Source organism: Halichoeres trimaculatus, unplaced genomic scaffold, assembly GCF_033239565.1.
Source record: "Halichoeres trimaculatus isolate MK-OKI-2021-1 unplaced genomic scaffold, fHalTri1.1 fHalTri1_scaffold_5, whole genome shotgun sequence".
Classification (NCBI taxonomy): Eukaryota; Metazoa; Chordata; class Actinopteri; order Labriformes; family Labridae; genus Halichoeres; species Halichoeres trimaculatus.
Window position 1 is genome coordinate 8,967,159 of NW_027437183.1, and position 24,575 is coordinate 8,991,733.

At 40.0% G+C, this 24,575-nt stretch overlaps 2 protein-coding genes across 5 annotated transcripts; one reads left to right on the forward strand and one right to left on the reverse strand.

Annotated features, from left to right (window-relative positions):
* On the reverse strand, positions 1 to 20,077 carry LOC141789917 (SEC14-like protein 2). 2 transcript variants are annotated; one of them, XM_074669468.1, is made up of 13 exons: positions 19,943 to 20,077; positions 17,571 to 17,808; positions 14,530 to 14,605; positions 7,364 to 7,407; positions 6,533 to 6,595; positions 6,227 to 6,415; positions 4,957 to 5,052; positions 4,782 to 4,842; positions 4,614 to 4,697; positions 4,392 to 4,498; positions 1,134 to 1,273; positions 854 to 1,023; positions 1 to 768 (listed from the first exon to the last, which is right to left on the reverse strand). In XM_074669468.1, the coding sequence occupies exons 2-13, from the start codon at positions 17,622 to 17,624 to the stop codon at positions 593 to 595; spliced, it is 1,260 nt and encodes a 419-aa protein (XP_074525569.1). In that variant the 5' UTR covers positions 17,625 to 17,808; positions 19,943 to 20,077; the 3' UTR covers positions 1 to 592. The 2 variants fall into 2 exon arrangements, with proteins under 2 accessions (XP_074525569.1, XP_074525568.1); XM_074669467.1 differs by lacking the exon at positions 19,943 to 20,077 and having other exon boundaries at positions 17,571 to 17,907.
* rnf215 (ring finger protein 215) lies at positions 19,963 to 23,984 on the forward strand. 3 transcript variants are annotated; one of them, XM_074669469.1, is made up of 10 exons: positions 19,963 to 20,205; positions 20,600 to 20,752; positions 20,845 to 20,916; positions 21,013 to 21,098; positions 21,284 to 21,338; positions 21,454 to 21,558; positions 21,754 to 21,870; positions 22,116 to 22,259; positions 22,435 to 22,537; positions 22,741 to 23,984. In XM_074669469.1, the coding sequence occupies exons 1-10, from the start codon at positions 19,963 to 19,965 to the stop codon at positions 22,761 to 22,763; spliced, it is 1,101 nt and encodes a 366-aa protein (XP_074525570.1). In that variant the 3' UTR covers positions 22,764 to 23,984. The 3 variants fall into 3 exon arrangements, with proteins under 3 accessions (XP_074525570.1, XP_074525571.1, XP_074525572.1); XM_074669470.1 differs by having other exon boundaries at positions 21,757 to 21,870; XM_074669471.1 differs by lacking the exon at positions 21,454 to 21,558.
* The last annotated feature ends 591 nt before the right edge of the window (positions 23,985 to 24,575 follow it).

The following is a 24,575-nucleotide window of genomic DNA, read 5'->3' on the forward strand; positions in this document are numbered from 1 at the left end:
TATCGTACTCAAATCTACTTGGACAAAGTGTCCAAAATGTGTTGCCAGAGACATCTCAGGGATTATGAGTCATTCTGCACGGCAGATGAGTTAATTGAGTTAAAATTTTTAACCAGATTAATCATGATGATGAGATTAATCTGATTAATACTTTAATTTTGACAGCCCTAGTAAGAAAACGTATATTCATTAATGAGAGTTTCTTAAAATTAAGAGATCCATCACACCTTTTGTAAGCAAGTTTGAGTAGGCTACGGCTTACCTGATTCATTTAGGTGAGATTCCGCTTCTCTCAGGACCATCAGCCTACATTACCCACAATGCAACTTTAGTACAGAGTGTTAGGAATTCTGGCATGTTTTTCTGGCATGTACAGAACTATGTATGCAAGGGTGTCTGCATAGTTTTGATCATACTTTTATGTCTCTAAATGTTGATACCACAGTAATATAACAGGGTCATCAATATTTTTATACAGGTTAAAATTTAGATCCTGGTCATGTTTTGGGTTATAGAGGCAGCATGTTGCAGTTCTTGGTCATATCAAGTCTCTCAGGATGTGGCTGAGCTTTAACAGCCCAATAACAATAAGTTAAGACACTGTGCCAACTTCTTGGTCTTTACTGGCTGTGTCCTCAGCTTGCACATGGCTGCTGGAGTCTCCGTTGGTCTGCGGTTTCTGCATGCTGTCAGGGAGCAGGACCTCCACAGTGAAGCTGACCCTTTTGGCCTGGAAGATGCTGTAAGTGTTGTCAAACCTGAGAACATCTGAGAGAAACAAACAGAATTCAGAGATGATCTTTCTGCTGGATGATCTCACATCATAAACACTGTCTCAGGTCTGGATACTCACAAACTCCTGGGCGTTCACAGGTCAGTGAACCGTCCTCAGGCACTAAGTGGGCGTTGTATCTCTGACTTGGCACGACTTCCTGCATCTGTGCAGCCTTCTTCCACTCGCCCTTTTTAGCCTTCATGAACACCCCAAAGCCTATGTCTGCGCCCTCTGTGGCAAACTGCCATCTGCAGAGAAGGAAGAAAATTTTTGAACAAGTTTTGTTACTATTTTTGAAACATGCCTGCCATAAGAAAGTTTACTAATTGTGACAGATATGTTAATTTTTCTGGCCAACCTGAGGACACAGCCTGGGAACAAGATCTCATAATCCAGCTGCTGGGAGGAGCCTCGACTGACAGTCAAACACTGCTCATAGTCCACCTTCACATGGTCCCGCACATAGTACGAAGTGGGAACTGGGCCGACGTGGTTTATCTGTAGCCAAATATCAGACATAAACAGAGTTAGAATAAAGGTTTAAAAGGACTGAACAATATGAAATAATGAAAGACGGTGGAATAAAAAGAAATCAGAGAAACTCATGACTTACTGTGTCTTCGTGATTTTAGGTCTGAATGCTTGTAAGTTAAAACATTTTAACAGAAGTTCTGGGAATGCTCTAACCTGAACACTTTCATGTATATTATCAACAAAAAATGATATTTCCCTGTGAATTTTTACAACACTGCAGTTCAATAACTAACCAACAGAGGGACGTGTTTCCTCACAAGGTCAGAAAAGACGGGTAAATTTTAACCACTGTCAATTCAATCCAAGAGCATCAAACAAGTGTACACACAGGCCACAAGAGTACTTTAATGTTTCTGATATTGTTTAGCTCAAACAAGAACAGTTTCTGCACCTGTGTGAGATGACAGAGCTTCTGTAAGGGAAGTCAAACTTGTGAAAACACTTCTCTAAAATTGAGAATTGATCAGAACCGTTATTGGGACACAACCACAGAGGAACTGAAAAGATGTAAAAAAGACTGGCATACATTAACGAAAATCACTGCAATTTGATATCAATAAAATTCTTTTCTGACATTAAAAGCCAAGTTCCTGGAAGAAAGTAGATTTTTTTCCCCCTGAATGTACATCTAAAAATCACTTTCTTTGCAAAACAGAAGTTGGTCGAGCTGCTTTTGGCCTCAAAGGCCATAACATTAGGCTCAGCACAAACAGGAGGACAAAAAGAGGAAAAGACGTCTGACTGTATCAAAAAAAAAAAAAAAAAACATAGTGATTTTCCTGAGTTACTTGGATTATTTTTTCTCCACCACCTTCCACCGTCCACCTAATGTGAGCACACAAATATTCACTTGTGTGCAAAAGCTCATGAACTGCTGTGCACAAGTTTTTATCTGGTGCACATGAAAGATACAGAGCACAAACGTTTGTTACCTTGTAATTTAACCACTGAGGTGCAACAGCAACAATAATTCTTCTTCTCTCTATTTGTGTTATACAGCTGCTGATTATCACAGCCCAGAATCTACTTGTTATATGAAAAGCCTCTTTGAGCATCTACAAAAAGTCCCATGAATTCTAATTAAACACTTTTGTTATGCTGCCCTTGAGCTGGTATTTTGGAGAGGAGAGCATTTTGTGAGTAACATAAGCTCCCTCTGCTGGACAGAGTAAAGAGGTGCGTCTCATGTATTTTGTAAAAATTCTGCTGAAATATGTGAAATTTAGTGCTTTTTATCCATGAGATTTGTTTGAGAGAACATAAAAATTATAATATTATTATAATATCAACACTTGTGCCACAATATGGATTCAAATGAAGCTCAAAAGTCATGCTTTCCAATATTTATTGTAAGCTATACCATAAACCCATGTGGTTTAATTAAATGATTGCTTTTTATGTTAAAGTGTTTTGTTAGCTTATCATCACTACAAATGTAGCTGTGGAAGACCAACTGTGTTTCTGTTGTCATCAGATTAAATGGCCTGTTGGAGCCAAAAGTGTAAATTTAGGTCTAGTTCATCACATCTGGCACTTCACAAATGACTTATTTTTCTTAATATAGATTTATTCTTTAATACTAACAAGTTCTTACAAGCTAATGAAGTCAGTACAGTACAAGTTTAAGATCACACAGCTAGCTAAAAAAAAAAAAAAAAGGTTAAAATCTGAGGCTCAGGATCTCATTTCTTTGTGTTGACTGCAGCCAAAGTGAATTTCTGTCCTCCTGTTCCTCATCTGTCCTGGGCCCAATTACTTATCTACAGAAACAGTGACAGACTCAGAGTTAGAGTGGAGAGTTCGTCTCTAAGTGTGACTACTCAAGCTGCAGCTCTCGCAGAACTAAACTGTTGTAAGCATTTGTAGTTTCTACGCAGCGAGGCAGGACTGCAGCAGGGGTTGAAGAGGGAAATCTTTAAGATGCAGGAGTTTTTGGGGTTTTTTTTTCATTTATTATGCACTCTATCTGCAGCCAAAAGACACAATCTTTCCGCACCTGCTGCTTGTCATGTACGCTGTTTATCTATGAAACAGAACAACTGTAAAACAGCACTGTCCAGATGAACTCATTATCTCTGCCTTGCACAGACAGTCTGAAATCGTCACTGCGTTACTCTGATCTGCTGTAATCAAAACTGAATTGCCCTTTGGGATCAATAAAGTTGTCTAAATCTGAATCTGAATCTGAATCACAAGGCTCATTCCTCTGTAACTTGATCCCTGTGACAAACAGTAGTAGCATTTGTGTGGCTCATTTGTAGCCTGAATTTAACTCAGCGTTATTCTTCTTTAGTGAAATCATATCTCTGTTTTCCTCTCACCTGTGACAGGGAAAACCAGTGGGATTGAAACTCACATCAAAGGTTGTTTGCCAGTCAAATATGAACCCACAACATGTCAGGTGCTCACAGTTTGTATCTCCGCCTGGAGGTCTCAGCAAAGCTTAGCTGTACGCTGCAAAGCGCACGCAAACCAGAGAAAAATACTCCAGAGCAGCTCAGAAGAGGCTATGAAAACAGAGTCAGTCCTTATGAAAATGCTTCAAAGCAAGCGCACTGTTGGCAGTTTCAGCGCTGATCTGCAGGTCTGGTTGTCTTTAGGAGGGCTGACGGATGAAGGTAGAGTCTGACTTGCAAGGTGGAAGAGTTGACCGTCTATCACAACCCCAAACCTTTCACAGGGGGTGAGATTTATCCAGGTTATACTTCTCCTTTTCTAGATTTGTGAAACTATTAAGAATTGTGCATCCAATTAACAACATACTGCTACTTTAAAATTGTCTTTTCTTTTCTTTTGCTTTGAGTTTAAGAAATTAGGAGTGTAAAATTGATACAGATTCTTCTTTCATACAACCAGTCTTTCACGTTAAGCTATTAAAGGTTTGTTAATGTCTCTTCTTTCTGTCTATTTGATTGTTTCATATTAGAAATAAAATCTTAAACCAACTCACTCTAATTGTGAATAAGTACATCTTTCAGTGTCTGTATCTTAAAATAATCCACCAGACTCACGTCTTTTCCATCTCATCGTCAGCCCTCCACCAAAGAACAGCATCTACAAATCAGCTGTTTGACCGACTCACCCTCGTTCGACATCGAGGATCTCCATCAGGATCTGTCAGTTTGCCGCCGTAGATGACCGGCAGCTCCTCTGCGTCGATGTACTTCAGTAAAACCTCCTGCCAGTTAGCTGCCAACCCACAAAACAAGAATTTATGTATTTCAACAGAAGAGGAGAAAAGAGGTCCTGTGTTCTGTAAATTAGATGAAATGTTCTCTTGAAGAATCTAATTTTCATGACTCACCCCCGAGGATGTGGATCTTTTGTCTCGTGATCTCACTCAGGAAGTGTTTGATGAGGTTGTACGCGACGGGGAAGAGTTTAGGAGCTGCAGGAGAAAACATTGAGGTGTCAGCCAGCAAAAACATCACCTGATCAACTCCCAGCTTCAGAGTCTGACATCATGTCGTACCTTTGATGACAAACAGCCGTTTCAAGCCTTCTGGGTAGTTTTCTTCAAACATCTGGAGGATCTTAAGACACAGAATAACTTCATATAAACGACCAAACAGTCTGCTTTATGTGTGTGTTGTGAGTGATACATCAACACTGTATGTGTGCATGTGTGTGAGTGAGTGGGTGTGTACCTCCCCATATGTTTCTATTGCAGGCTTCCATAAGTGTTTCAGACCCAGACCTTCGACATCATAGATCATAGTGATGGCCTCCACGTTCCTCCCAAGCTGTTTGAAAGCAGAAAGATAGAAATCTTTGTGTTTTGTTGCTTATGTTGGTAGGCGCCGCCCTGTTGGCTATGGCTGCCTTTTGCAGCAGCTCTCTCTTCTTCATCCGTTTCTTGTAATTTTTTCCTCTCTTTTCATAATCTTTGTATTTGGAGTGGATCATTACTTTGTATGGCTCATTTGTTGGTCATGGACACCAAACTTTTTGTGGCTTCAGCGATATTTTTGCTACTTTTTCTCCTGTGTTTGTCTGGAGATCCCTACATGTAACCAAGGCTGCATTGTTTACACGTGAACTCAGCTGTTAGCAGCCTGTAGCATGTCAATGCTAACTGGTGTAAGGCCTGATGTCTTCCCACAAGGTGAGGAGAAGGAGGTGAGGACGACATGATGGTTCTCAGGTGTGAGCTAAGAAGTGACGACATGGACCTGTCCTTCCATCCATTGTTATTGGGAACATAAGATTTATCTCCAATAAGATGGACAAGCTAGCTGTGCTAACCCACCAACAGAGGTAATACCAGAGGGCAGAGCAGCATCATGCTATTCACAGACATGGCTAACAGAGCTAACATCAGACACCAAGGCCACATTGGAAGAACTCCACCTGCTGTGAGCAGAAAGGATCCAGGAGACAGAGATGGAGCATGACTGAAGAAGCTCAGTCCTGGACCCTGTGGAGGTGGAGGCTGGCTGAACTGAACAATGATGGACAAGCTGTCATCATCTATTTTCTTATGGACCTTTTTTGCACTTTCTATACACTTTCTTACTTTTGTTTTCTTGATTGCTGTTGTGACTTCAATTCCATTGTGCTAGTTACAATGACAATAAAGTTCAATTCTATTCTATTCTTTTTAGCTGCTTTTTAACATCTGAATTGGCTTTTCCCCTCCTCAAACTGGATATTAAGAAAAACACTGAAACAGAAACTGTGCCCAAACAATAAAAAAAGTTTTTTCTACATCCATAGAGGTAGAGTTTTAAATCCATCTCACATTTTAAGAAACACTTTCAAAAAAATGCCAAAAAGCTGAACTATATAGCTAAAATAAGGAATTGTATCGTCTGAGTCATCACAGCTGATTGTTTAGTGAGTGTAACAACAATGTAAACAACACTACATGCAAAACTTAGCACCATGCTAGAAGAGAAGCGCTTGATCTTATTTTACCCGCTGTGATTGGAGGGTACACTCCTTGTGCAGCATCTCACAGTCTCTGATCTTGGACTTGATGAAGTCTTGTTTGGAGGCGGACAGGAAGAGGCCTTTAGGATCCACAGGTCCGATGACGTCATACCAAATGGGACTGCCCTCCCGGTCGTAGCCACACATCCCTCCTGACAGATACTTCTCTATCACCTGCAAATACCAGCCATTTAAGAGTTAAAGCAAGGATAAATGAATTTTTTATCAACAGAAATTAAAATAAAACTAATTTTATTTTTTTATTTTGTATTTTTTATTTTTTTTATCTACCTCCGGTGGACGCCACTCTGTGGTTATTGTGTCTACTTTCATGTTTTTCCTGAACTCCACATGCTGCAAGAAAAGAAGCATATCAAGATCAGTAAAAATAAAACTATAAAAAAAATCAAAACAGAATCTTTAACCCTTTTTTAACTACTCCTTTCACAGCTGCAGACAAGCCCCGGCACAGTGTAGTGATTTAAATGGATTAGGAGGTTTCAGACAGGCGGTGATGTAAAACCGGACAGTCAGCAAGAAAAGGATCAGTGGACACATCACAGGACACACAATACATGATTCAAAGTCTGAAACATTTTTACAGTTTTTGTATTATTCTCTTTGAATTATTTTTTTCTGTCATATATCTGAAATTCTGAACTTCTTTCTCAGAACACTTTTTAGAAAAGAGAAAAGTAGGGGTGAATATTTGGCTAAGTTTCAACAGGTGGACAGAAGAAAGACTCAAAGTGACTTCCTCTGAGTGCAGCTTTGGCAGATATAGGCTGATTTCCTGAGTAGTGTGCTTTTATCAGCCCCCAAGTTTATGTAGCTGTCAGTTTGTTCGTTGTACATCTCCAGTTTGCTTTAATCTCATTTATCCATATCTTATCTCCTCAGGCCGTAGTGATGACTCAGTTTCCCCACAATGAGCAGTTACCACATTACCCAGCTCTAATCTGCAGCTGAACAGTCTGTGCTGGAGCCAACTGGACTTTCACACTCACCATAAACTCTTAGAAAGAGAAAGCATCGTGGCATCGTGGACGTGGAGTGTGTCTCAACAAGACGATAACACATGCAAGTATGAAAATGTGCAAAAAGCGAAGTTTAACACGTTACCTTTCGCACCATGGCCTCAGACTTCTGGAGGTTGAAGTTTCTGGCTGAAAAAGAGTAAAAGCAAATTATTAGTACATACAGACACCCATGGGGAATGATTAGTGTTCAATGACGGTTACACACTTTAATTCTTTATCTTGTTTATTCCTCTGCTAGGGTTTAAAATATCCAAGTAGACACAATACAGTTATAAAGATATTTGAATTATGTTAAATGGTTTTTCATTGTTACTAAACTGTGTGCTAAAGGGCACATTCAAATTCTTTCAAAGAGCTAAAACTGTCACTTTTGGTGAAGGAGCTGTTGGTGGAAATATCGTGCGTCATCCAGCCCGCTGATCTCCCCGACCTTTCACCTAAAAGAGCTTAACAGAGGAAATCCCTGAAACACTTGAATTAAACTATTAAGAACGAGATCCAAAGAGAGGACAACATTATGGTTAAAGTCATCCTGTCTCACTGTTTGGTCTGTCAGAGATTTAGTCGAGCATTGACATGAGTGGATTGACATTTTTTCATTTTGATACTATTTGAAGCCTTGAACTTAAAATAAACAGGAAGTGTGAAGCTTAGCAGCTTAAAGAGGGGGTATTGTGCTTTTTTTCAGAATTTATACTGTCCCTCTGGTTCCCCTGTAGTAGCTTTAAATAATTTACAGCTCAAAAGAATCCCTTGTGTTTTAGAAAACCCTAATTTCGGCCTCAGACTGAAACACTTTGTTTTAGCTGCTGTCTCTTCAAACCCCCTTCTTTCTAATCCACCAGCCATCTGAAGGCCTGTCCGGACACGATTTCAAGCAGACCTTGGTGTTTGAGGCCCACCCTTTCAACATGCCAGAAACCAGTTAGGAGATGTTCATGCAATGATGTCATCATTTCAACAAGTCTCGTGGGGATTTTGGGCTATTTTCAGAACAGACCATTTTGGGAAGTTTGCAGACAAATACTGGGATTTTTACAACATATGAATTTTAAGCGGTCTACACATTTAAGGCAGGGCTGGCAGTCTTAAAAAACTAGCATGAATTTGAACGTAGCATCTTGTCAGGACTCTGCCTAGCCCCTCCTCCCCTTCCCTTGGAGCTCCTCCAAAGCAACGCCCCTGCTCACATGCATGTGCGTCACTGATTCACGACTATGATTGTGAATGACTGAAAGACGGACTCAGCACATCATTTTATGTTTTGCTCCATGTCGAGTCATTTCTCATTTAGATGTAAGGAAACACCAAAACGATAAAACGTAAAGGTAAAAATCAAATAAACAAACCTGACTTTTGTTAGTACTCGCAACTTTCGTGTTAGCATTATCCACTTTTACCTGTGACACGATATCAGGAGTAAAGCTATGATACAAATAGTACATGTACATTTTCTCCAAGACTTACTAAATATTACATTTTTTTTGCTTGTCAGAGCCTCTGTGGTGAGAGTTTATTAGACACTAATCGGAACTACAGCCCAGAGCCAAGTACCTCATCGGGTCAGAGGTGGAGTGAGAGGGGCAGTAGTTAGAGGCAGGGAAATAGAAAAAGAAAAGAAAGCCTCCGTCTTTCTTTTCTTGCTCTGTTTAGCTGGAGGAGCGGTTACCAGTAATCGGGGTATGGGTAGTTTCTTTGCCATTCTTCTGCTGAGAACCTGTACACTGCTAAACTCGGGAACACGCATTGAGTCAGGGGCAGTGCGCAAAGGAGGAGGGCAAAACAGCAGGACGGGATTTGATTGGTTTAACAGATTGGATCCTAATCGATGTGATTGGCTGATGTTTTTCTGGGTTTTCTCCTGCTGTAGATAGCTGATATTATTCGCTCTCATTTAAGAACACTTCATGTATTGCTTGCCATCGGGACATATAGATCATTTTAACCAGTTTAACAAAAATTGTATCTAAATCAAACTACCAATTATACCATTAAGCATGGATATCCAGAATTTTTACCTTATATTCATGTTTAAAACACAGGAAAGAAAGATACCCCCTCTTTAAAGCTACTATGAGTAACTTTGGGTTTGTTCTGCGTTGGAGCCTCCTGTGAACAAGGTTTGCACTCTTGTATCTTTGCTTGTTTTGTTCCATACATGTTAAGAAGTGTTTTCTATTGAAGATAATTAGGACCACAGGAAAATACATATATGTTGAGGCTAGACCAGTGAACAATTTCTTTTTTCACCTTTTCACCTTCACCTCTTTAAATTCAGAATTATTAAATCAAAGTGTAACTGCTAAAAAAGCAGGAGGTTTTACTATCTTTTCACTAAAGATAGGGTTAACAGAATGATGACTGAGGAAAAAGTTAGATTCTTTTATGTAATATTTTTTCTTCTTTTTTCCTACTGGCTTAAACTCGAAAAAAGATTTTTACTGACCCTTATTATCTGCCGTAGAGTTTCAATTAAAAAACATCCTCATCCGTCTTTTTTTTCAACAGTTAAATCCGTTACTCATTAAAATCTGTTCTTCTAAAAGGATTGCATGCTCTTCATTATAACTGGCCTGTAGAGGCATTCATATGCATTAATAATACTTCTGTATGATCTGTTTTAGCTACATTTTTGAGGCTTTTAAGGCACTTGGAGATATTAGGGCAGTGGCAGGGGTAGAAAACCATGAGAGGGGCTAGGGGAGGATGTCAAGAGGGAAATTTCAAATCAATTTAAGTTATAGGATTAGTAAATGTTAAAATAATGGATACAATAATACTGCCCATGTTCAGGTTCATCCTCAGGGCACCACCATCATTCTATCTCAAGCTGTGATAAAGGTGGATGGTACCCAGGTTAACTAACGATAAGTTATCTGATTACATTCAACAAAAGAACTGAAAGTCTAACCAGGGTTAGCGCTAACAAAACGCTGGTGCAGTTTTATGACCAGAGAAAGATCAGCTGCACTTTGTGACTCTGTTGGTGATGCCAGTCATCTTATACACAGTGCTGTAAAGCTTTAAAAGGAAATATGGGATTCAGATCGCCTGTAGGTGAGACAAAAAAGGTGAAAGAGGTCAGTGAATACAGAACAAGAAAAGACACTTTAGATTTACAGCTAGTGTTACAAAAGTATTTTCAAACTCAAAGGTCCCATATTGTTCAAAAATCACTTTATTAAGTCTTTAAGTGAAATTTGTGGGTCTTTGACTTTAGTGACAAAACCTGTGCTTGTGAATGTAAAATCCTGACCTAAAACGAGCTGTTTGGATTTTGTGGATTTGCAGACGTCAGCGATTCCCTTTTTTGACCAATCAAGAGAAAGTCTGACCTGATAAGTCCATCGGAGCAGATACCCCTGGACCCCCTCCCCGCCCACTCTCCTCCCTGCTGCTGGATAGAAATCTCTCCAGCAGACGGGGAAGAGAATGCCAAAGTTGAAGAGCCATCACTGCTCTGTTTTTGGCTGTAAACAGCCACATAGTTCCATGCATAAGCTTCCCATCTCGGAAGAAGACAAGTCTAAGTGGCTGGAGTTCATTTATGAGGGAAAAGTGCCAGCTACACTCAGTAAAACTGTGCATGTGTGTGCTAGTCACTTCACGGCCGACTGCTTTTCCAACTTTGTACAACAGAGGGGTAGAGAATAGACTGGTCCTGAATCCAGATGCATTACCAACCATCCGCCAACAAACCTCGGACCCTGGAAATGTGAGTATTTTAAATGCTGTGTGCTGTGGAGCAGATGTAAGAGCTTTTCCTCAGTGTCCCCCCTGTCTCTGTGTTAGCTTCAGGATGCTAACTTTAGCTGCGGTTAGCCTATTGTTTTAGCCTGTAATGTTATGGTAAATGAGATCCGCTGTTTTCTAAACATTGTGCACTCGAGCTCATGGCTCCGCTCTCAGTAACGTGGAAGAGCGGGGTGGTATCAGCAGTGGCTCTTTTACATATGAAGGTCACGCCCACTAAATCAGAGCGTTCTGAACAGAGGGGCTATGAGAGCCTGGAAACAATGCTGCTGTGCTTGATTTATTGGCTTTTTGGACCAAAACATGTTACTACCATTTCATGAAGACATCAATGATCCATATTAAACTGCAGAAAAGGAGCATAATATGGGACCTTTAAGTATGAAATTGAAAACACATAACTAAACTCCAGGGATATAGGAGTTAACCTTATACTGAGAAAACGTGTATATCAGTTCCTGGCAAGCTGACGAAGAGGAGGGTCTTTGACATCGAGTACAAGGCGTCTTCTATCATATGAGCGGAGCAGCGTCTAACCCTATCAGTCACACTGAACCCAGAGAGAGCTGCGTCCTGTTTAATTCAGGGAACAAACTGAAGGTCATAGACTGAGATGGTTTACACACTCAGACTCAATCCTCATGTGCACCCCCTGGAGTTTCAGAACTGAGCCGTCACTAATGTCCTTAAATGTATGGAAATGTGTTCACACGATCTGCATATTTTCTCAGCTCATCCAGTCACTGAGCGAAACCAGTCTGGTTCTGCTCAAAGTCTTGTCTCGTCTTGTCAGGAGGAAGCTTTTTCTTCACACTGTTGCCAAACATTGTGAAAGGCTTGCTCATGGTGGATCTGTGTTGGGTAATTAAAGTAATAAGGAGGGTGCTGGTTTAGACCTGCTTCACTAGAATCTTGAGATAACCTTGGTTTGATTTGGGGCTAAGTACATAAAAGTCGGTTAGCGTCTTTGTGTGAAAGTCTAAGAGTGCACGGCTGTGTTTCACCAGGTGCACAGTGTCTCCACACACAGTCTGTCTGTTGTGCCTGGCAGTGCTTCTTTAATGGGATGAGCCTGGATTAGCCTGATACACAGAGTACTAAAGCTCTGCTGCACAGCTCATCAGCAGAAGGCCTCCATCAACAGATGTGTCTCCTTTCCTTCAGGATCTGACAATCAAGGTACTTTGATTAAGGACAGCTAAAGCAAAAACACTTAAATGACAAAAATATTTCTCTTAACTGGGATAAAATGATAATCAAGGCCTGAGTTTCTCTGTTTGTCTGTGAACGACACAACTCAAAAACTAACAAACAGATCTTGATGAAAATTTCAGGAAATGTTCAAAATAGGATAAGGAAGAAGTTTTTTTTAAATTTTGGAGGTGATCCAGATCACGGTCTGGATCCAGGAAATTTTCAAAGGATTCTTCACATTGTGAGATAGGGCCCTTTTCACCGTATGTGTATATAACTCCACGATAAAAGGTCAGATTGCTTTGCAAAAAAATACAAGACAAGGTCACCATGATTTCTGACAGATGTAAAAGTATGATTCAGATCTGGCAATATTCTGGATTCTAAGACCCAGAATATGAAACATGTACTGGGTCATCATAATTTTCAACACTGTCAGGCAATAAATTATCATACAAACCTGCAGCTCACACCAAATTGTAGCAGACAGTCTGCTGAAAGGGAGTATAACATTAAAGTAGGACTAGAGTGTTGTGTGACAACCATAATATGCTCTGTGGAGGTCTGCGCTCTCTGAGTGCTTTTCTAGTTTCAAAGTGCGTCACAATCATTTCTATAAATACTAGACATACAGTGCTTGATGTGTCCAACTACACCTCACTTGGCCTTGAAGATTAACTGAACTAACAATTAATGATATTCCACTGAACGCTAAAAGTATTTTTGTACATTTTCAATTTTTGTTGTATTTCACGGTAATGCTGGGACGATATGTTTTTATCCTTGTGATTTTTTTGGGGTGCCGATTCAATTTAAATCGCAATTCTTCTATATTTCCAATTTTGTGGATTTTTAGTTTGCCTTTTTAACACCAGACCATGTGAAAAAGTTAAATGGTGATGATGATGATGTCTACAGACTTTATCAGGAGCCATATTTTTGGAGTTAGGATTTATTCTGGGAATCTGACATCTCAACTTTTATCCAACCCAACTTACATACAAAGACTAAAATAAAGAACTTAAATTTGAAAAAAAAAAAAAAAAAGATTACTGAACAAAACAAAATCTCGGTTTTAAATCATTAAACAAACAATCATGATACTACGATACAATTTTTTTCTCTTACCTCGATTTCATGGCAAATTTTTGCATTTTCTGAATAGTTTTTGTGTTTGATTAAACACTTTGTATGTTTGGTTGAATATTTTTGAGCCAAGTGAAATATTTTTTTTTTGTTTAGTCTCATTATTCATTCATTTGTTTATATATTTTATGTACATTTTCAGGTTTTGTGAGGGAGGGAGAGTGAAAGACAGAGCAGGAAGAGTGAGATAAGAGAAAGGTCCCATATGTGAGAGTCATACCCAGGAGACCACTGCCTCTGAAACTAGTCCACCACCAACCCATCAGGCCAAACCGTCTGAAAACTGTACCACATAACTGACTCTATCCTCCCAGGTTTTAGTGAGAATAAGATGTTTGGCATTGGCAGAGATGATTCAGCAAATTTTTCATGGGTGCAACCGACAAACCCGGCTCTGCTGCTCATCACACAAATGCAGTTACTTTGGCGAAATCACTGTCACAATAATCCTGATATGAAAAAGATGTTTTCCCCCCCTCATTTTACCCCTAAAAATGAAATTTGTTCAAATGCAAGAATGATGTTTTTTCACTGGTTGAAAACTAATTAAGACGTTGACATAATGCAGTTGACACTCTGTTGACAACATCTTGTACTAATTCAAGAACTTCTTATGCAACTTTGATCATATGATAAGTTTGTTTTGAACAAACATCACTGCCTACAGTGGGAAATGGAAATTCAGAAAATGTTTTGAATAACTTTTAACAATTCATGAATTGATCCAGAGTTTTCCTGACCTGTGGATATCCTAACTCAACCTCACCGCAGAAAATCAGCGTCACAGAAGAAGTCCCATTTAATCAGAACAGCACATAACACTCCTGATTTCTCTTGTTTCTGCCCTAACTGCTGAATAATCAGTCACACAACAAGCCTGGTTCACGCTGTGGTTTGTGTTCACAATCACAACCACGTGAGGCTCTTTCTCAACCGTTGTGAACACAGCAGCTTGCATTAGTTACTCCATGTCCTCTTTTAGTAACAAACCACAGCAGCTTCTCTTAATTTCACAAGTTAAACAGCAGCAGCAGCTTTCTACTACAGATGATAATCAGGCAAATAATCACAAATGATCTGTGAAGAACACAGATTCTTATACAGTATGTTTGTGTTTTCTCAGCAGGGGCAGGTGCCTCATGATTTTGATCTCACCTCTGAGCCAGCGTAGCAAGAAGTGGTCGTGCTGAGCAGGAAGTAGAGGAAGAATGTCTTGTATTCTTTCTCGAAACTGTGACAAGAAGAAGAGGAGAAAAAGAAAATGCTGATTTGTTTGTGCCAAAAAAAAACAAGGACTCATAAGAGCATTTCAGGGAAGTGTTATGCTAATTTTCCAGATGCTGTCCCTGACCCTGGAGGAATCAGATCCAACACAGTGTTTGTCTTTGTTTATCTAAAATTCCCCTGGTTTCAAGTGAAGAGGTTTTGCCGTGGAAAACTTATGACTCGGTGACTAATACTTTTACACGCTCATGCACAATGACAGTTGACTTAAAAAACATTTTGCGTGGTAATTAAACAGTCAACAAGATAACCCGCACAGGTCAGGACACTTTAGGTTTCATTCACAGTAAGCGGACAAAGGGTTAAAGCCTTCAGGGTATTGAGGATAACTGCCTTGCTAAACTAGTTTGGCTTTTTAATCATCAAAGGAAAAGAAGGAGACTTTATTCTTTTGGTGTAAGACTAGACTTTGGATCCAGATCTCAGGTTTTGTTTTTAATCAAAGATATCAGTGCAAGTAAGATGTTGTGCTTTTGTGCCATCAGCACTTCATCTCATCTGGTGTTAAACAGGGATACAGCCACACCTGTCTGGGAGTGTTTTGATACTAAACTTGGAAACAGTTTTCTTTATAACTTTGATTACAGGTGCAACAGAAAAGGGACAAATACAAAGCATGAGGTTTACGTTACCAATTCACTCAGAAGCGGAGTCTCTGCTTTGAAAGCTGAGATGTTCAGACACGCCCTGATTTCATCCGATACTGTTGGTAGTTTTTTTATTGTGACGCTCTCTTTTTACTCTTCATAGCAGCTCCACCCTTAACCCTTTACTGTCTGAGGTGGTGCTGCACTCACTAAGTACAACAGTCTCTCATAGCTCCTGTACTGACACCTCTTCACTGGCTCCTGAAGGATTAAAACTCCTGACAGAATTCATTCAGCCACCCCAAAGACTCATCTGAAGACAGCTTTTTATATTTTCCATGGCACAGTTTGATTTTGCGATCCAAAACAACATATACTTTCAAAAGTATCAGTTTTTCTACCAAATACACCAAACACAAAGTTATAAAGGCTGACATGTGACTCACTGGAGCTGTTCAGAGTTTACCTGAACAATTAGGAGAGCTATTCATAGCTCTGAAATGCAGAGTAACAAGTTAAAAAGTGTTTTCAGTAATTTAACAGTAATTAGCGTTTTCCAGAAATACATTGAAGCAAATTGGGTGGTGGTAAAAAAAAATACATCATGAGATCACATTAAACATTAAGGCGATTATATTCAAGTTTATGTGCTTCTCCACCAATGTCCCTCAGGGATAAATAAATTCTTTTCTGATTCTGATACAATGGTGGAAGAAAATTAGAAGCTATCAAAACTTTTCTACTTTGAGACGAAAAAAAAAGGTTATTCATACATTTGACTCTCTTCGCAACATTTTTTGTGCTTTTTTCTGAAATTCATTCATTCATTCATTTTCTGAATCGCTTATCCTGTTCAGCGTCGCAGGTGGATGGAGCCTATCCCAGCTGTAATTGGGCGAGAGGCGGGGTACACCCTGGACTGGTGGCCAGTAAATCACAGGGCTGACACAGACAGACAAGACACTCTCACACCTAGGGAATATTAAGAGCGTTCAATTAACCTGATGACCATGTTTTTGGACCGTGGGAGGAAGTCGGAGAGCCCAGAGAGAACCCACACATGCACAGGGAGAACATGCAAACTCCATACAGAAAGGCCCACCGACTAGCTGGAAATCGAACCGGTGACCTTCTTGCAGTGAGGCTGCAGAGCCACCATGCAGCCCCTTTATCTGAAACTTAGTAGCTAAAATAGTTGTGGATGTAAGCAGGGTTTCGTTATAAAACACACATCACCTGTATTTAAGTTTAGCTCTTAGAGTGGTCAGCCACTGAGACATCTGAATTCTTAGTTGTTATATATAAAGCAGTTAACGGTTTGTGTATGCTCTTCCTTTATTTTCTGTTGTTGTGAATGTCTCAGACTACTCCCTTTCTATTGTCTCATGGCTCTTGTGACCATCACAGCCCTTTGAGAGCTTATTAAGGATTGTATAAACAATAAAATACACTGAAAACATGTTTTTTAGATTTCAGTTTACAACATGAAAGTGACTTTGGGGAAATGGTGTCAAAATAGTCTGAATTCATATTTCAGTGCTGTCATGAAAAAGACGTTGGTGATATTAAAAATCAAGGATGTGTTTCAACACGTTGGTTTTGAATCACGTCTAAAGCCAAGATCCAGGTCTGGTTTCAATGTGTTGTGAACCAAATCTTAATGTTTTAATTCTGTTTCTTTCACTGTAACTGGAAACTATTCAGCAGCAGCATTTTCCTGCATCAAAACAGAAAATTTAAACACATGGCTTACGCAGGATAACTTATTTCAAAGTAGTTTAAATTATAGTGCGAGATTGGATGCATGCATTAAAATTTTTTGAATGTTACAGCAAGTGAAAGTTCAAACATTTGTGCTCTCCTGTCTGCTACATCCTGAGGAGCAATCTGTGATTACCCCTTAAGCGTCAATAGAGTTTTATTGCCACAAGAATGTCATCATTTTTAAGACTATGACCATATTTTAGAAAATTATGATTAATAAAGAGGTAGCTTGATACATTTAATATATAAAAAATATAATTGCATAAATTTAAATGAATGAAAAGATAAAGTAAAGTACAAGTTCCTCAAAATTGTAACTCTAAATGTCACTAACCAGCAGCTATTTTAGGTAAACTGTCGTTTTGCAGAAGTAATACCAGGCATTGTCTTATACTGGTGCTTAAAACGTGAAAAATAATAAATCCCGTCTGAGAAACCAATTATATTGGGCACTGTTGATACGGATTATTATGTAACTCTTAAAGGGATACTGAGAATGAGATGTATGCAGAGAAACGAAAGCAGCCTGTAAATATGTCCTGTTATTCTGGTAAAACTCACCTGCTCCAGAGCTTCAGCCTGTTTGGGGCTGAGGTCTCCCACTCGCCCACTCATCCCTGCGTTCAGAGGATGAACAGACAGGCACAGACACGGACGGAGCTGCTGAGAGTGGAATAACCAGACAGAGAAACAGCACCGTCACCGTCCAGCGCGACAAGCGTGTTTCTGTCTCTGACGTCCCCCGGGATGCTCCTTCACGTCCTGGTTACTGTCCTCTGTTTTCCCCGCTGTCGGCAGCCTGCAGGTGGAGAAACAGGCGGAGGGATGAAAATGTAAACAGGAGCGCTACTCCGCCCGATACAACTGATTCAACCCAACCAGCTGACTTGGCCAAAGATAGGACAAATGAAGAGAGGCTTACTCGTGACTGAAAGGCGGAACCACAGAAAGGGAAGGTCCTGCCTCCTCCACAAGCTAGCCTCCTCCCAGAAGCTTTAACATTATCTTTATAACAACAGGATTTGCTTAAATTATTGATAAATAAGGGAATATTGCAAATACCTCTCATTGAGGCATTTTTTCAAATGAAGAGCATTTAAAATTGTGAGAAGTAATCCCTAAAATCTATATATCCATAAAGACCCAATTATAAGCATTGTCAATTAAACCAAGTTAAGTTAGGAAAAAATCCAGGTAAAAGTCATGTAAATTTTAAGTTTTACCAAAAATAATATGCTATTTCCAATCTAAGACATTTCCAAGGGAAATATTTTACACAATTTTTGGAAATTGGGACATTTTTCCTTCACCATTAGCGAGAAACCATGACAGCATGCTGATTTTGAATTTGAACTTTAATCTTTAGCCTTAACCTGTTTCTTTAAAGGCAGAAAATACTCCCCTCTGGTTATGCATTTAATATATTATTAAACGCTACCTGGGTTTCAATGGCAAATGGGTGTGAGTACAATGGAAATCTGATTTGTCACATCATTGGCCACCCTAAATCTTAAACTTGCAACAGGCTTTAGCTCTGCATTAGATGCAGCACTCAGTTTAAAATCCACTATCATTTTCAATAGGCTGCTTGTAGCTTCTTTGTTTTGTAATGTTAAAATTTTGGTTTGTTTTTTAAATTTAAACCTTGAACAAACATCTTTTTTCAGAGTCATTAAAGAATACAATGTAACAGATTAAGATGTTATTAGTTAATTAGCTTTCAAGGTATATTTTAAATTATAATATAGGCCTACATTGATTGGATTATTTCAGAGACTAATAGAAGTTAAAACTTAAGTGATGAGTAGCGATTACCCTTCTAAGTATTAATAAACCCTCCCCATGTTGGATAGTCAAGGACATGCTTTGTCATCCAACTGAAAACAAAGTGGTTTTCCAAGAAGTAGGCCTTTTACACAATCTCAAACAACTAACTTGTATCAAAAAGCTGTAACATCATGGTAGCTTTTTCTGCAAAGTGGGATTCCTGATTGGAGATACTCAAGCTTTGCTCTTCTTACAGACAAAAACCCAGAATATCTTTGATTTTAGTTTCAATTTTTAGCTTTCTTCTAGTATGAGAAGATTTATTTTTTTTTTAACTCAGTGACTCATCATTATTCAGCAGATTTTTGTGCTCTGTAAACGTCTGAGTGAATCATCTTTAATAAACAATCTTTGTAATTGATCCGTAAATCTCGCACTTGCGCAAATACAACCAAACGTGAAATAATTATATAGCTATGACGGTTTTCCAGGTTTTCGCTTATTATTCGTATAATTACTGTTGCTTGTGTAAAGTGTTCTTAAGATTTTTACTCGTTAGATTGTCAATCATATCCCAATGCTTAACCACACAGAAAGACTGGTATATTTCGTTTTAAAACTTACCACGCAAATGCATATGACTTTCGACGAATTTAGACTATTCGAAAGTATAACAGAAGCAAAAGTGGTTTGATATTTGCATCCCAGCTGCATTAACAAAAAAATAACGTCAAAGCAACAGCGAAGACGGAAGTAAAGTGTTGCATTGTCTTGGTTCGTTGCATTCTTCTTTGGTTGAGTTTTATCAACGGTTGAGAAACTGTTGCTGTCCGTTCGGGACGAATATAACCATTTTACAAGTATTTAAAATATTTTGAATAAACAAAGCTAAGCGAAAATAAACGGTTTTAGATTTTTTTGTCCGTTCCATAACTGTTTAGTTGGTATAGTCCCTATGCTCCCTCCTGGATGTTAGAGGCTAGCGGCTTTGCGACAAGATACCTATCCTTAAGGTGTTTCCGGTTAAAGTCGGAAGTTGCTTTTCTTGTTTACATTCTTTGACGGGTTAGCTAACTGGCGAACAAAAACGCTAGCAGCTTTCCTAAAAATGACGGGTAACAGTTGATTAGTTGTGTGTATTTAAAAATTTTTATAATCGTATTTACTCCGTGTTGTCATTTGGGCCATGGCTTTTGCTCGGAGCGTGTTTCCTCTCTGGATGTTGCTGCCGCTTCTCCTCCTGCTGCTGCTGCGGTGTTCGGGGCTGCTGGTTTCGGCAGAGCAGGTCGCAGTGGTGGAGGTTTTTCTGGAGCAGCGGCCCGGTGTCAGCGCTCTGTTTGAGGGGGAGGTGGTGGAGTCCAGCGGGGGCAGCAGGAGCGCTGAGCAACGGGATCAGGACCAAGAGGAGCTCGAGGGAGATCTGGTGCTGGTGAGTGTTTCTGAGGAGGGGTTTTTAGGTGATAACTGCACGGCTGTGTTTCTGGACCTGTAATAACATGGAATGTGAGTGAAGGAGTTATGGAGCCACTTCTTGAAAACAGCAAGTTATAATCTGTGTCAGTTACAGCTTTTTATAGATTATCCAATAGATTTTCAAATAAATGAAAATGCATGCAACAATATATTTCCCAAATCCCAGATAAATGACCTCTGTTTATAGCCACACACACAGTGGATCCAAAGCTAAGGAGCTTAATGAGTAGTGCAGCTTTAACACTGCACCTACTGGGGTTACTTCAGCGGTTGCATGTTTAGACAGCTCTCATGACAATTTTAGGATACCTGCCAATATTTAACTGTCCACTCTTTTATATTGCCCTCAGCTTCAAGATGAGGAAACACAGGTGAGCAGAGGCAAAGATGAGGACGACACCAAAGAGCAGGAGCCGTGGATCGGGCTGGTGCCTGTGGACATGGATGACAGCAAAGCCTCCACTGGAAACCAGGAGTCTTTCGCTGATGCCATGGTCAATAAAGTAAGAAGATCTTCTGAACCTGCAGTGTGTTTTGTTGACACTTTTGGGGGTATTTCTATGTAATAAAAATGTGTTCACTTCTTTGGTTAAAGATGAAGCGAGCTTTGGTCCTTGGAGCATCTGCACTCATCATTCTGGCTCTGAACCAAAACACAGTCAGTGAGGTAAATCTGCACAGGGCTAATCTGCTTGACTACTGTTCTCCAGATGATTCAATCTGAATATCATAATAACTGTGTCTCCCTGTTGCCCTGTTGTAGATGGATCTGTCTCAGGTGCTGTCTAAGCCCATCATTGTGATCCAGACTTCTGAAAATGTCACAAAGCTGATTGGAGCGCTGCTCAGGTACAGGGTCCTTTTGTCCTTTTATCTGAGAGCATGTTCAGACAGCTACAGGCATTAAAGATGGTTATATAAACACTAATAAGCCTGTGGTACACATCCAGGTCCATAGAAAGATAAGAGTAGCTCTGAGTCTTTTATATGCTTATGTGACATAATGATTTCCAGGACTCTTCTTCCCTCAACAGAGGTCTTCAAGCGACCGCTAAAATCACCTACAAGACGATCCTACAAGACAACCTGGTGAGCCCCTCAGTCTTTCAGCTGTCAGAGTGTGACTGAGTTGTTAGCACCCTCTAGTGGTGAGTGAACAGATGACAGATTGACACAGAGAGCATGCTGCTGTGTGTCCGGGCAGGGGGCCACGCTCACGCTGTGGTCCAGCTGTGGGCGCTCGAGAGGAGGACGCTACGGAGAGTGGCAGGGGGTCATCTGTACGGGGGAGACCAACTCGCAGGTCCAGGTGGGAGATCAGATCAGGGGAAAGAAACTAGCAGCACTGCAGATGTGTTTTTTTTTGTTGGGTTTACATAAGACAGGGGTTCGACAGGTCTCTGGATGCAAAAAAAATGTCAGTTGAAGCAGATGCTGAATTTGTGTAGTTGCAACGACCCATATATGAGCCCAGACAAATGCATGAGTTTATGTCTGTGTTTAGAAGTACCTGCAGCAGCTTTGGGACACAGTTCTCCTGGTGGCTCTGATCCTCAGCACAGGAGTTATTGTCCAGGCTCGCTGGCAGTACCAGGACCAGCAGCTCCATGACGATCTACAGGTAAACACCTCTGTAAACTTAAGACTTTGCTTCCAGCAGAATTAACTCCTAAAAACATATATTTAGAATCTCTGTCCTCCAGTTTCTCTTTCTCAAATAGATTTATAAGATGATGTTGAAGGACTACTTTCTGTTTCTCTACTCTTTAGATACGACATTCTCCTGAATCTCCTGTAAAAACTATGTCCTTAAAAAATTCCCCCAGCATTCATGTCTGTAACCTGCTCTGCTGTGTTTTTCTTCAGCTCCTTCCTAAACAGGACGTCCTCAAGAGAATGTCGTCTTTAAAAACCAAAACTTACCGTCAGCCCAAACGCTGGTGTGACCCAAACCAGCCAGCAGAGACTGACAACTGTGCCGTCTGTCTGGAGCCGTTCAACAACAACCAGGTGAGCCACGATCCAGCAGTCCCTGAGTGCAGCACATCATTTTTAATACTCTAGTTTCCATCTTTGCCTTTTGTTTTATTTTAAGATTATAAGAAGTTTTAGAGAGACATAAACTGCAGATGATTGAGCAGTGATACGAGATCATTTGTGTGAGTTTCATGTGTTGTCTCTTCAGTGTCTGCGGGTGCTGCCATGTCTCCATGAGTACCACAGAGAGTGTGTGGACCCCTGGCTGCTGCTGCAACACACCTGTCCTCTGTGCAAGCGCAGCATCCTCAGTGAGTTCAAATCACCATGCACAGTTACAACACAGATGTAGGATTAGATAAAGTGAAATTACACAATGAGGAAACGAGGAAAGTTTCATGATGTCACATTACTTTTGTACCTCTAGCTTCCTTGTTGAAGCCAAAACACCAAAAATCTTAGCTAATCTTAATTTCTAACTTTTTCAGTTCACATGTCTTTTTTTCCTCTCCAGGCAGCGTCTGCAGAGACAGTTAATGATTGCTCCACCATGAACTCAGCAGCAGCAGCAGCTCTGCTCCCGTCTCTTCCTCGGTGTCACTCCAGTAGCCTTTTTCTAACGGACCTCACCTCCTCCTCCTCCTGGGAGCAAATAGAAACTTTTTCCAGCAGCTAGTCTGGACTGTGGAACAGTCTGGTACAGAAACCTGGGACATTCAGTGGTACAATAAAGACAATACTCTGAGGTACTGTATCGGTACTGTTGTGTGTGAGCAGTACTTCTTACTGGGATCATGTTACTGTACACTTGTTGACGTACTGTGGTGTTTGGTTGATCCACAGCAGTGAAGCTGTGACTCTGCTCTGTCTCTGCACGGAGCAGAGCGACCATGTGTTTGGTTTTGATAACCCTGAGCCAGTATTAACATGTCATCTCTGCATGATGATTAAAGCTTTATGATTCTTAACATGACAGGTTGATTGACGGATTAAATGTTCACTTTAGGTCCAAATGATGTCACAAACTCACTTTGAAGTGGAGTGTAAACTGAACGATCTGGCCTCCAGCTCTCTGTTTTCTCTAATGAGTGTTAGCTGTACAGGTTGTGTCGTTGTGACGTAGGAGCAGATGTTGAAGAGTGTTTGCACTTGTTCTTAATATGCCTTATGACTTATCCAGAGAGAGAAACACCCCAACAACAAACTGAATACACTTTAAACTTGAAATGTGTGTGTTACAGTAACAGTAGCTGATGTTGTTGTGTTTCAGTCAGTGATAAAGATTGTTAACATGTGGGCTGGTTTTTATTTGTAGAGTTTGTGGCCAAAGCTGAGTTTTCTTTACTCCAGACACAATCAGAACTGCACAGGTGATCCTTCAAAATCTTTACTGGAAGGCAGCGCCATCACTTTTTTTTTTTAAGAGAGGCGTACATCTAAGGTCTGGTGCTTTTTAACATGTTAAGAAAGAATTTCAGACATTTGGATTTAGAAATTCAAGCTCACATGTTTATCCAGAAATTAAGAAGTAACACCAGCAGCCTGGTTTCATAGCTTACCCAGCTTCCTCCTAATGTCAATATTTGTCCCACTCAGCACCTCAGTAGTGACAAATGAATACATGCTGACATTTGCTGAGTTTGTATGGGAGCCTGTTTCCACCAGGTAAAAAAAGAAGAAACTTGCCGTAGAAACATAGCAAGAAGAAAGAGAAATAGGGAGACTTGACTTGGAAAAAAAAAGAAAAAAAAAAGAAAAGATGACTTGGCCTAACAAAAAAACAAGTAAAACTTGTCCTTAAAAAAAATAAGTAAAATAAAATAAAGACATCATGTAAAGAAACCACACTGCTATTCATTTGCAGAGCTTTGTCTGCTAGGAGGAGGATTAGAATTTTTCTCCTGGCATGTCTTTGAGTTTTATGTTTTTTTTGGGGAGGTCAAATCTTCCTTTTTTTCTTACTTGGTGGAAACAGTCTGCCACATGTTTGTACGAGATCCAACCTCTAAACACACAAGTTGTGGTTTTCGATTTGGATTTTTTGGCTACTTCTTGTTCGTAGTCTGTAAATTCCTAGTGCCACTGCTTACAGTAGCAACACAACTCATCATATTTGATCTTCTTACTCTTCTAAGCGGGGAGCTTGGCTGGTTGGTTCAACTTGCTTTTGAGCTGCTGGCTGCAGCTTCACACTTAATGTGCAGACTTGGGAGTGTTAATTAAGTCTCAGCAAAAAAAGACCATTTTTAAAAAGCTATATCATTTTTTTTTGAAGATTGTGAAAAGACTTAAAACCAGCTTCAGATGGAGAATTGTGTAACTGTGTAAACCTTAAAAAAACAATCATAC

Excerpts from the sequence above, each read along its gene's own strand:
- LOC141789917 (XM_074669468.1), bottom strand. The coding sequence starts at position 17,624 with ATGAGTGGGCGAGTGGGAGACCTCAGCCCCAAACAGGCTGAAGCTCTG. Across the intron at positions 1,274-4,391 it reads ATCCTCGATGTCGAACGAGG|ATAAACCACGTCGGCCCAGT; the intron begins GTGAGTCGGTCA and ends ATTTGGCTACAG. Across the intron at positions 769-853 it reads CTGTGAACGCCCAGGAGTTT|ATGTTCTCAGGTTTGACAAC; the intron begins GTGAGTATCCAG and ends TGTTTCTCTCAG.
- rnf215 (XM_074669469.1), top strand. The coding sequence starts at position 19,963 with ATGGCTTTTGCTCGGAGCGTGTTTCCTCTCTGGATGTTGCTGCCGCTT. Across the intron at positions 20,206-20,599 it reads TCGAGGGAGATCTGGTGCTG|CTTCAAGATGAGGAAACACA; the intron begins GTGAGTGTTTCT and ends TATTGCCCTCAG. Across the intron at positions 21,871-22,115 it reads AGCTCCATGACGATCTACAG|CTCCTTCCTAAACAGGACGT; the intron begins GTAAACACCTCT and ends GTTTTTCTTCAG.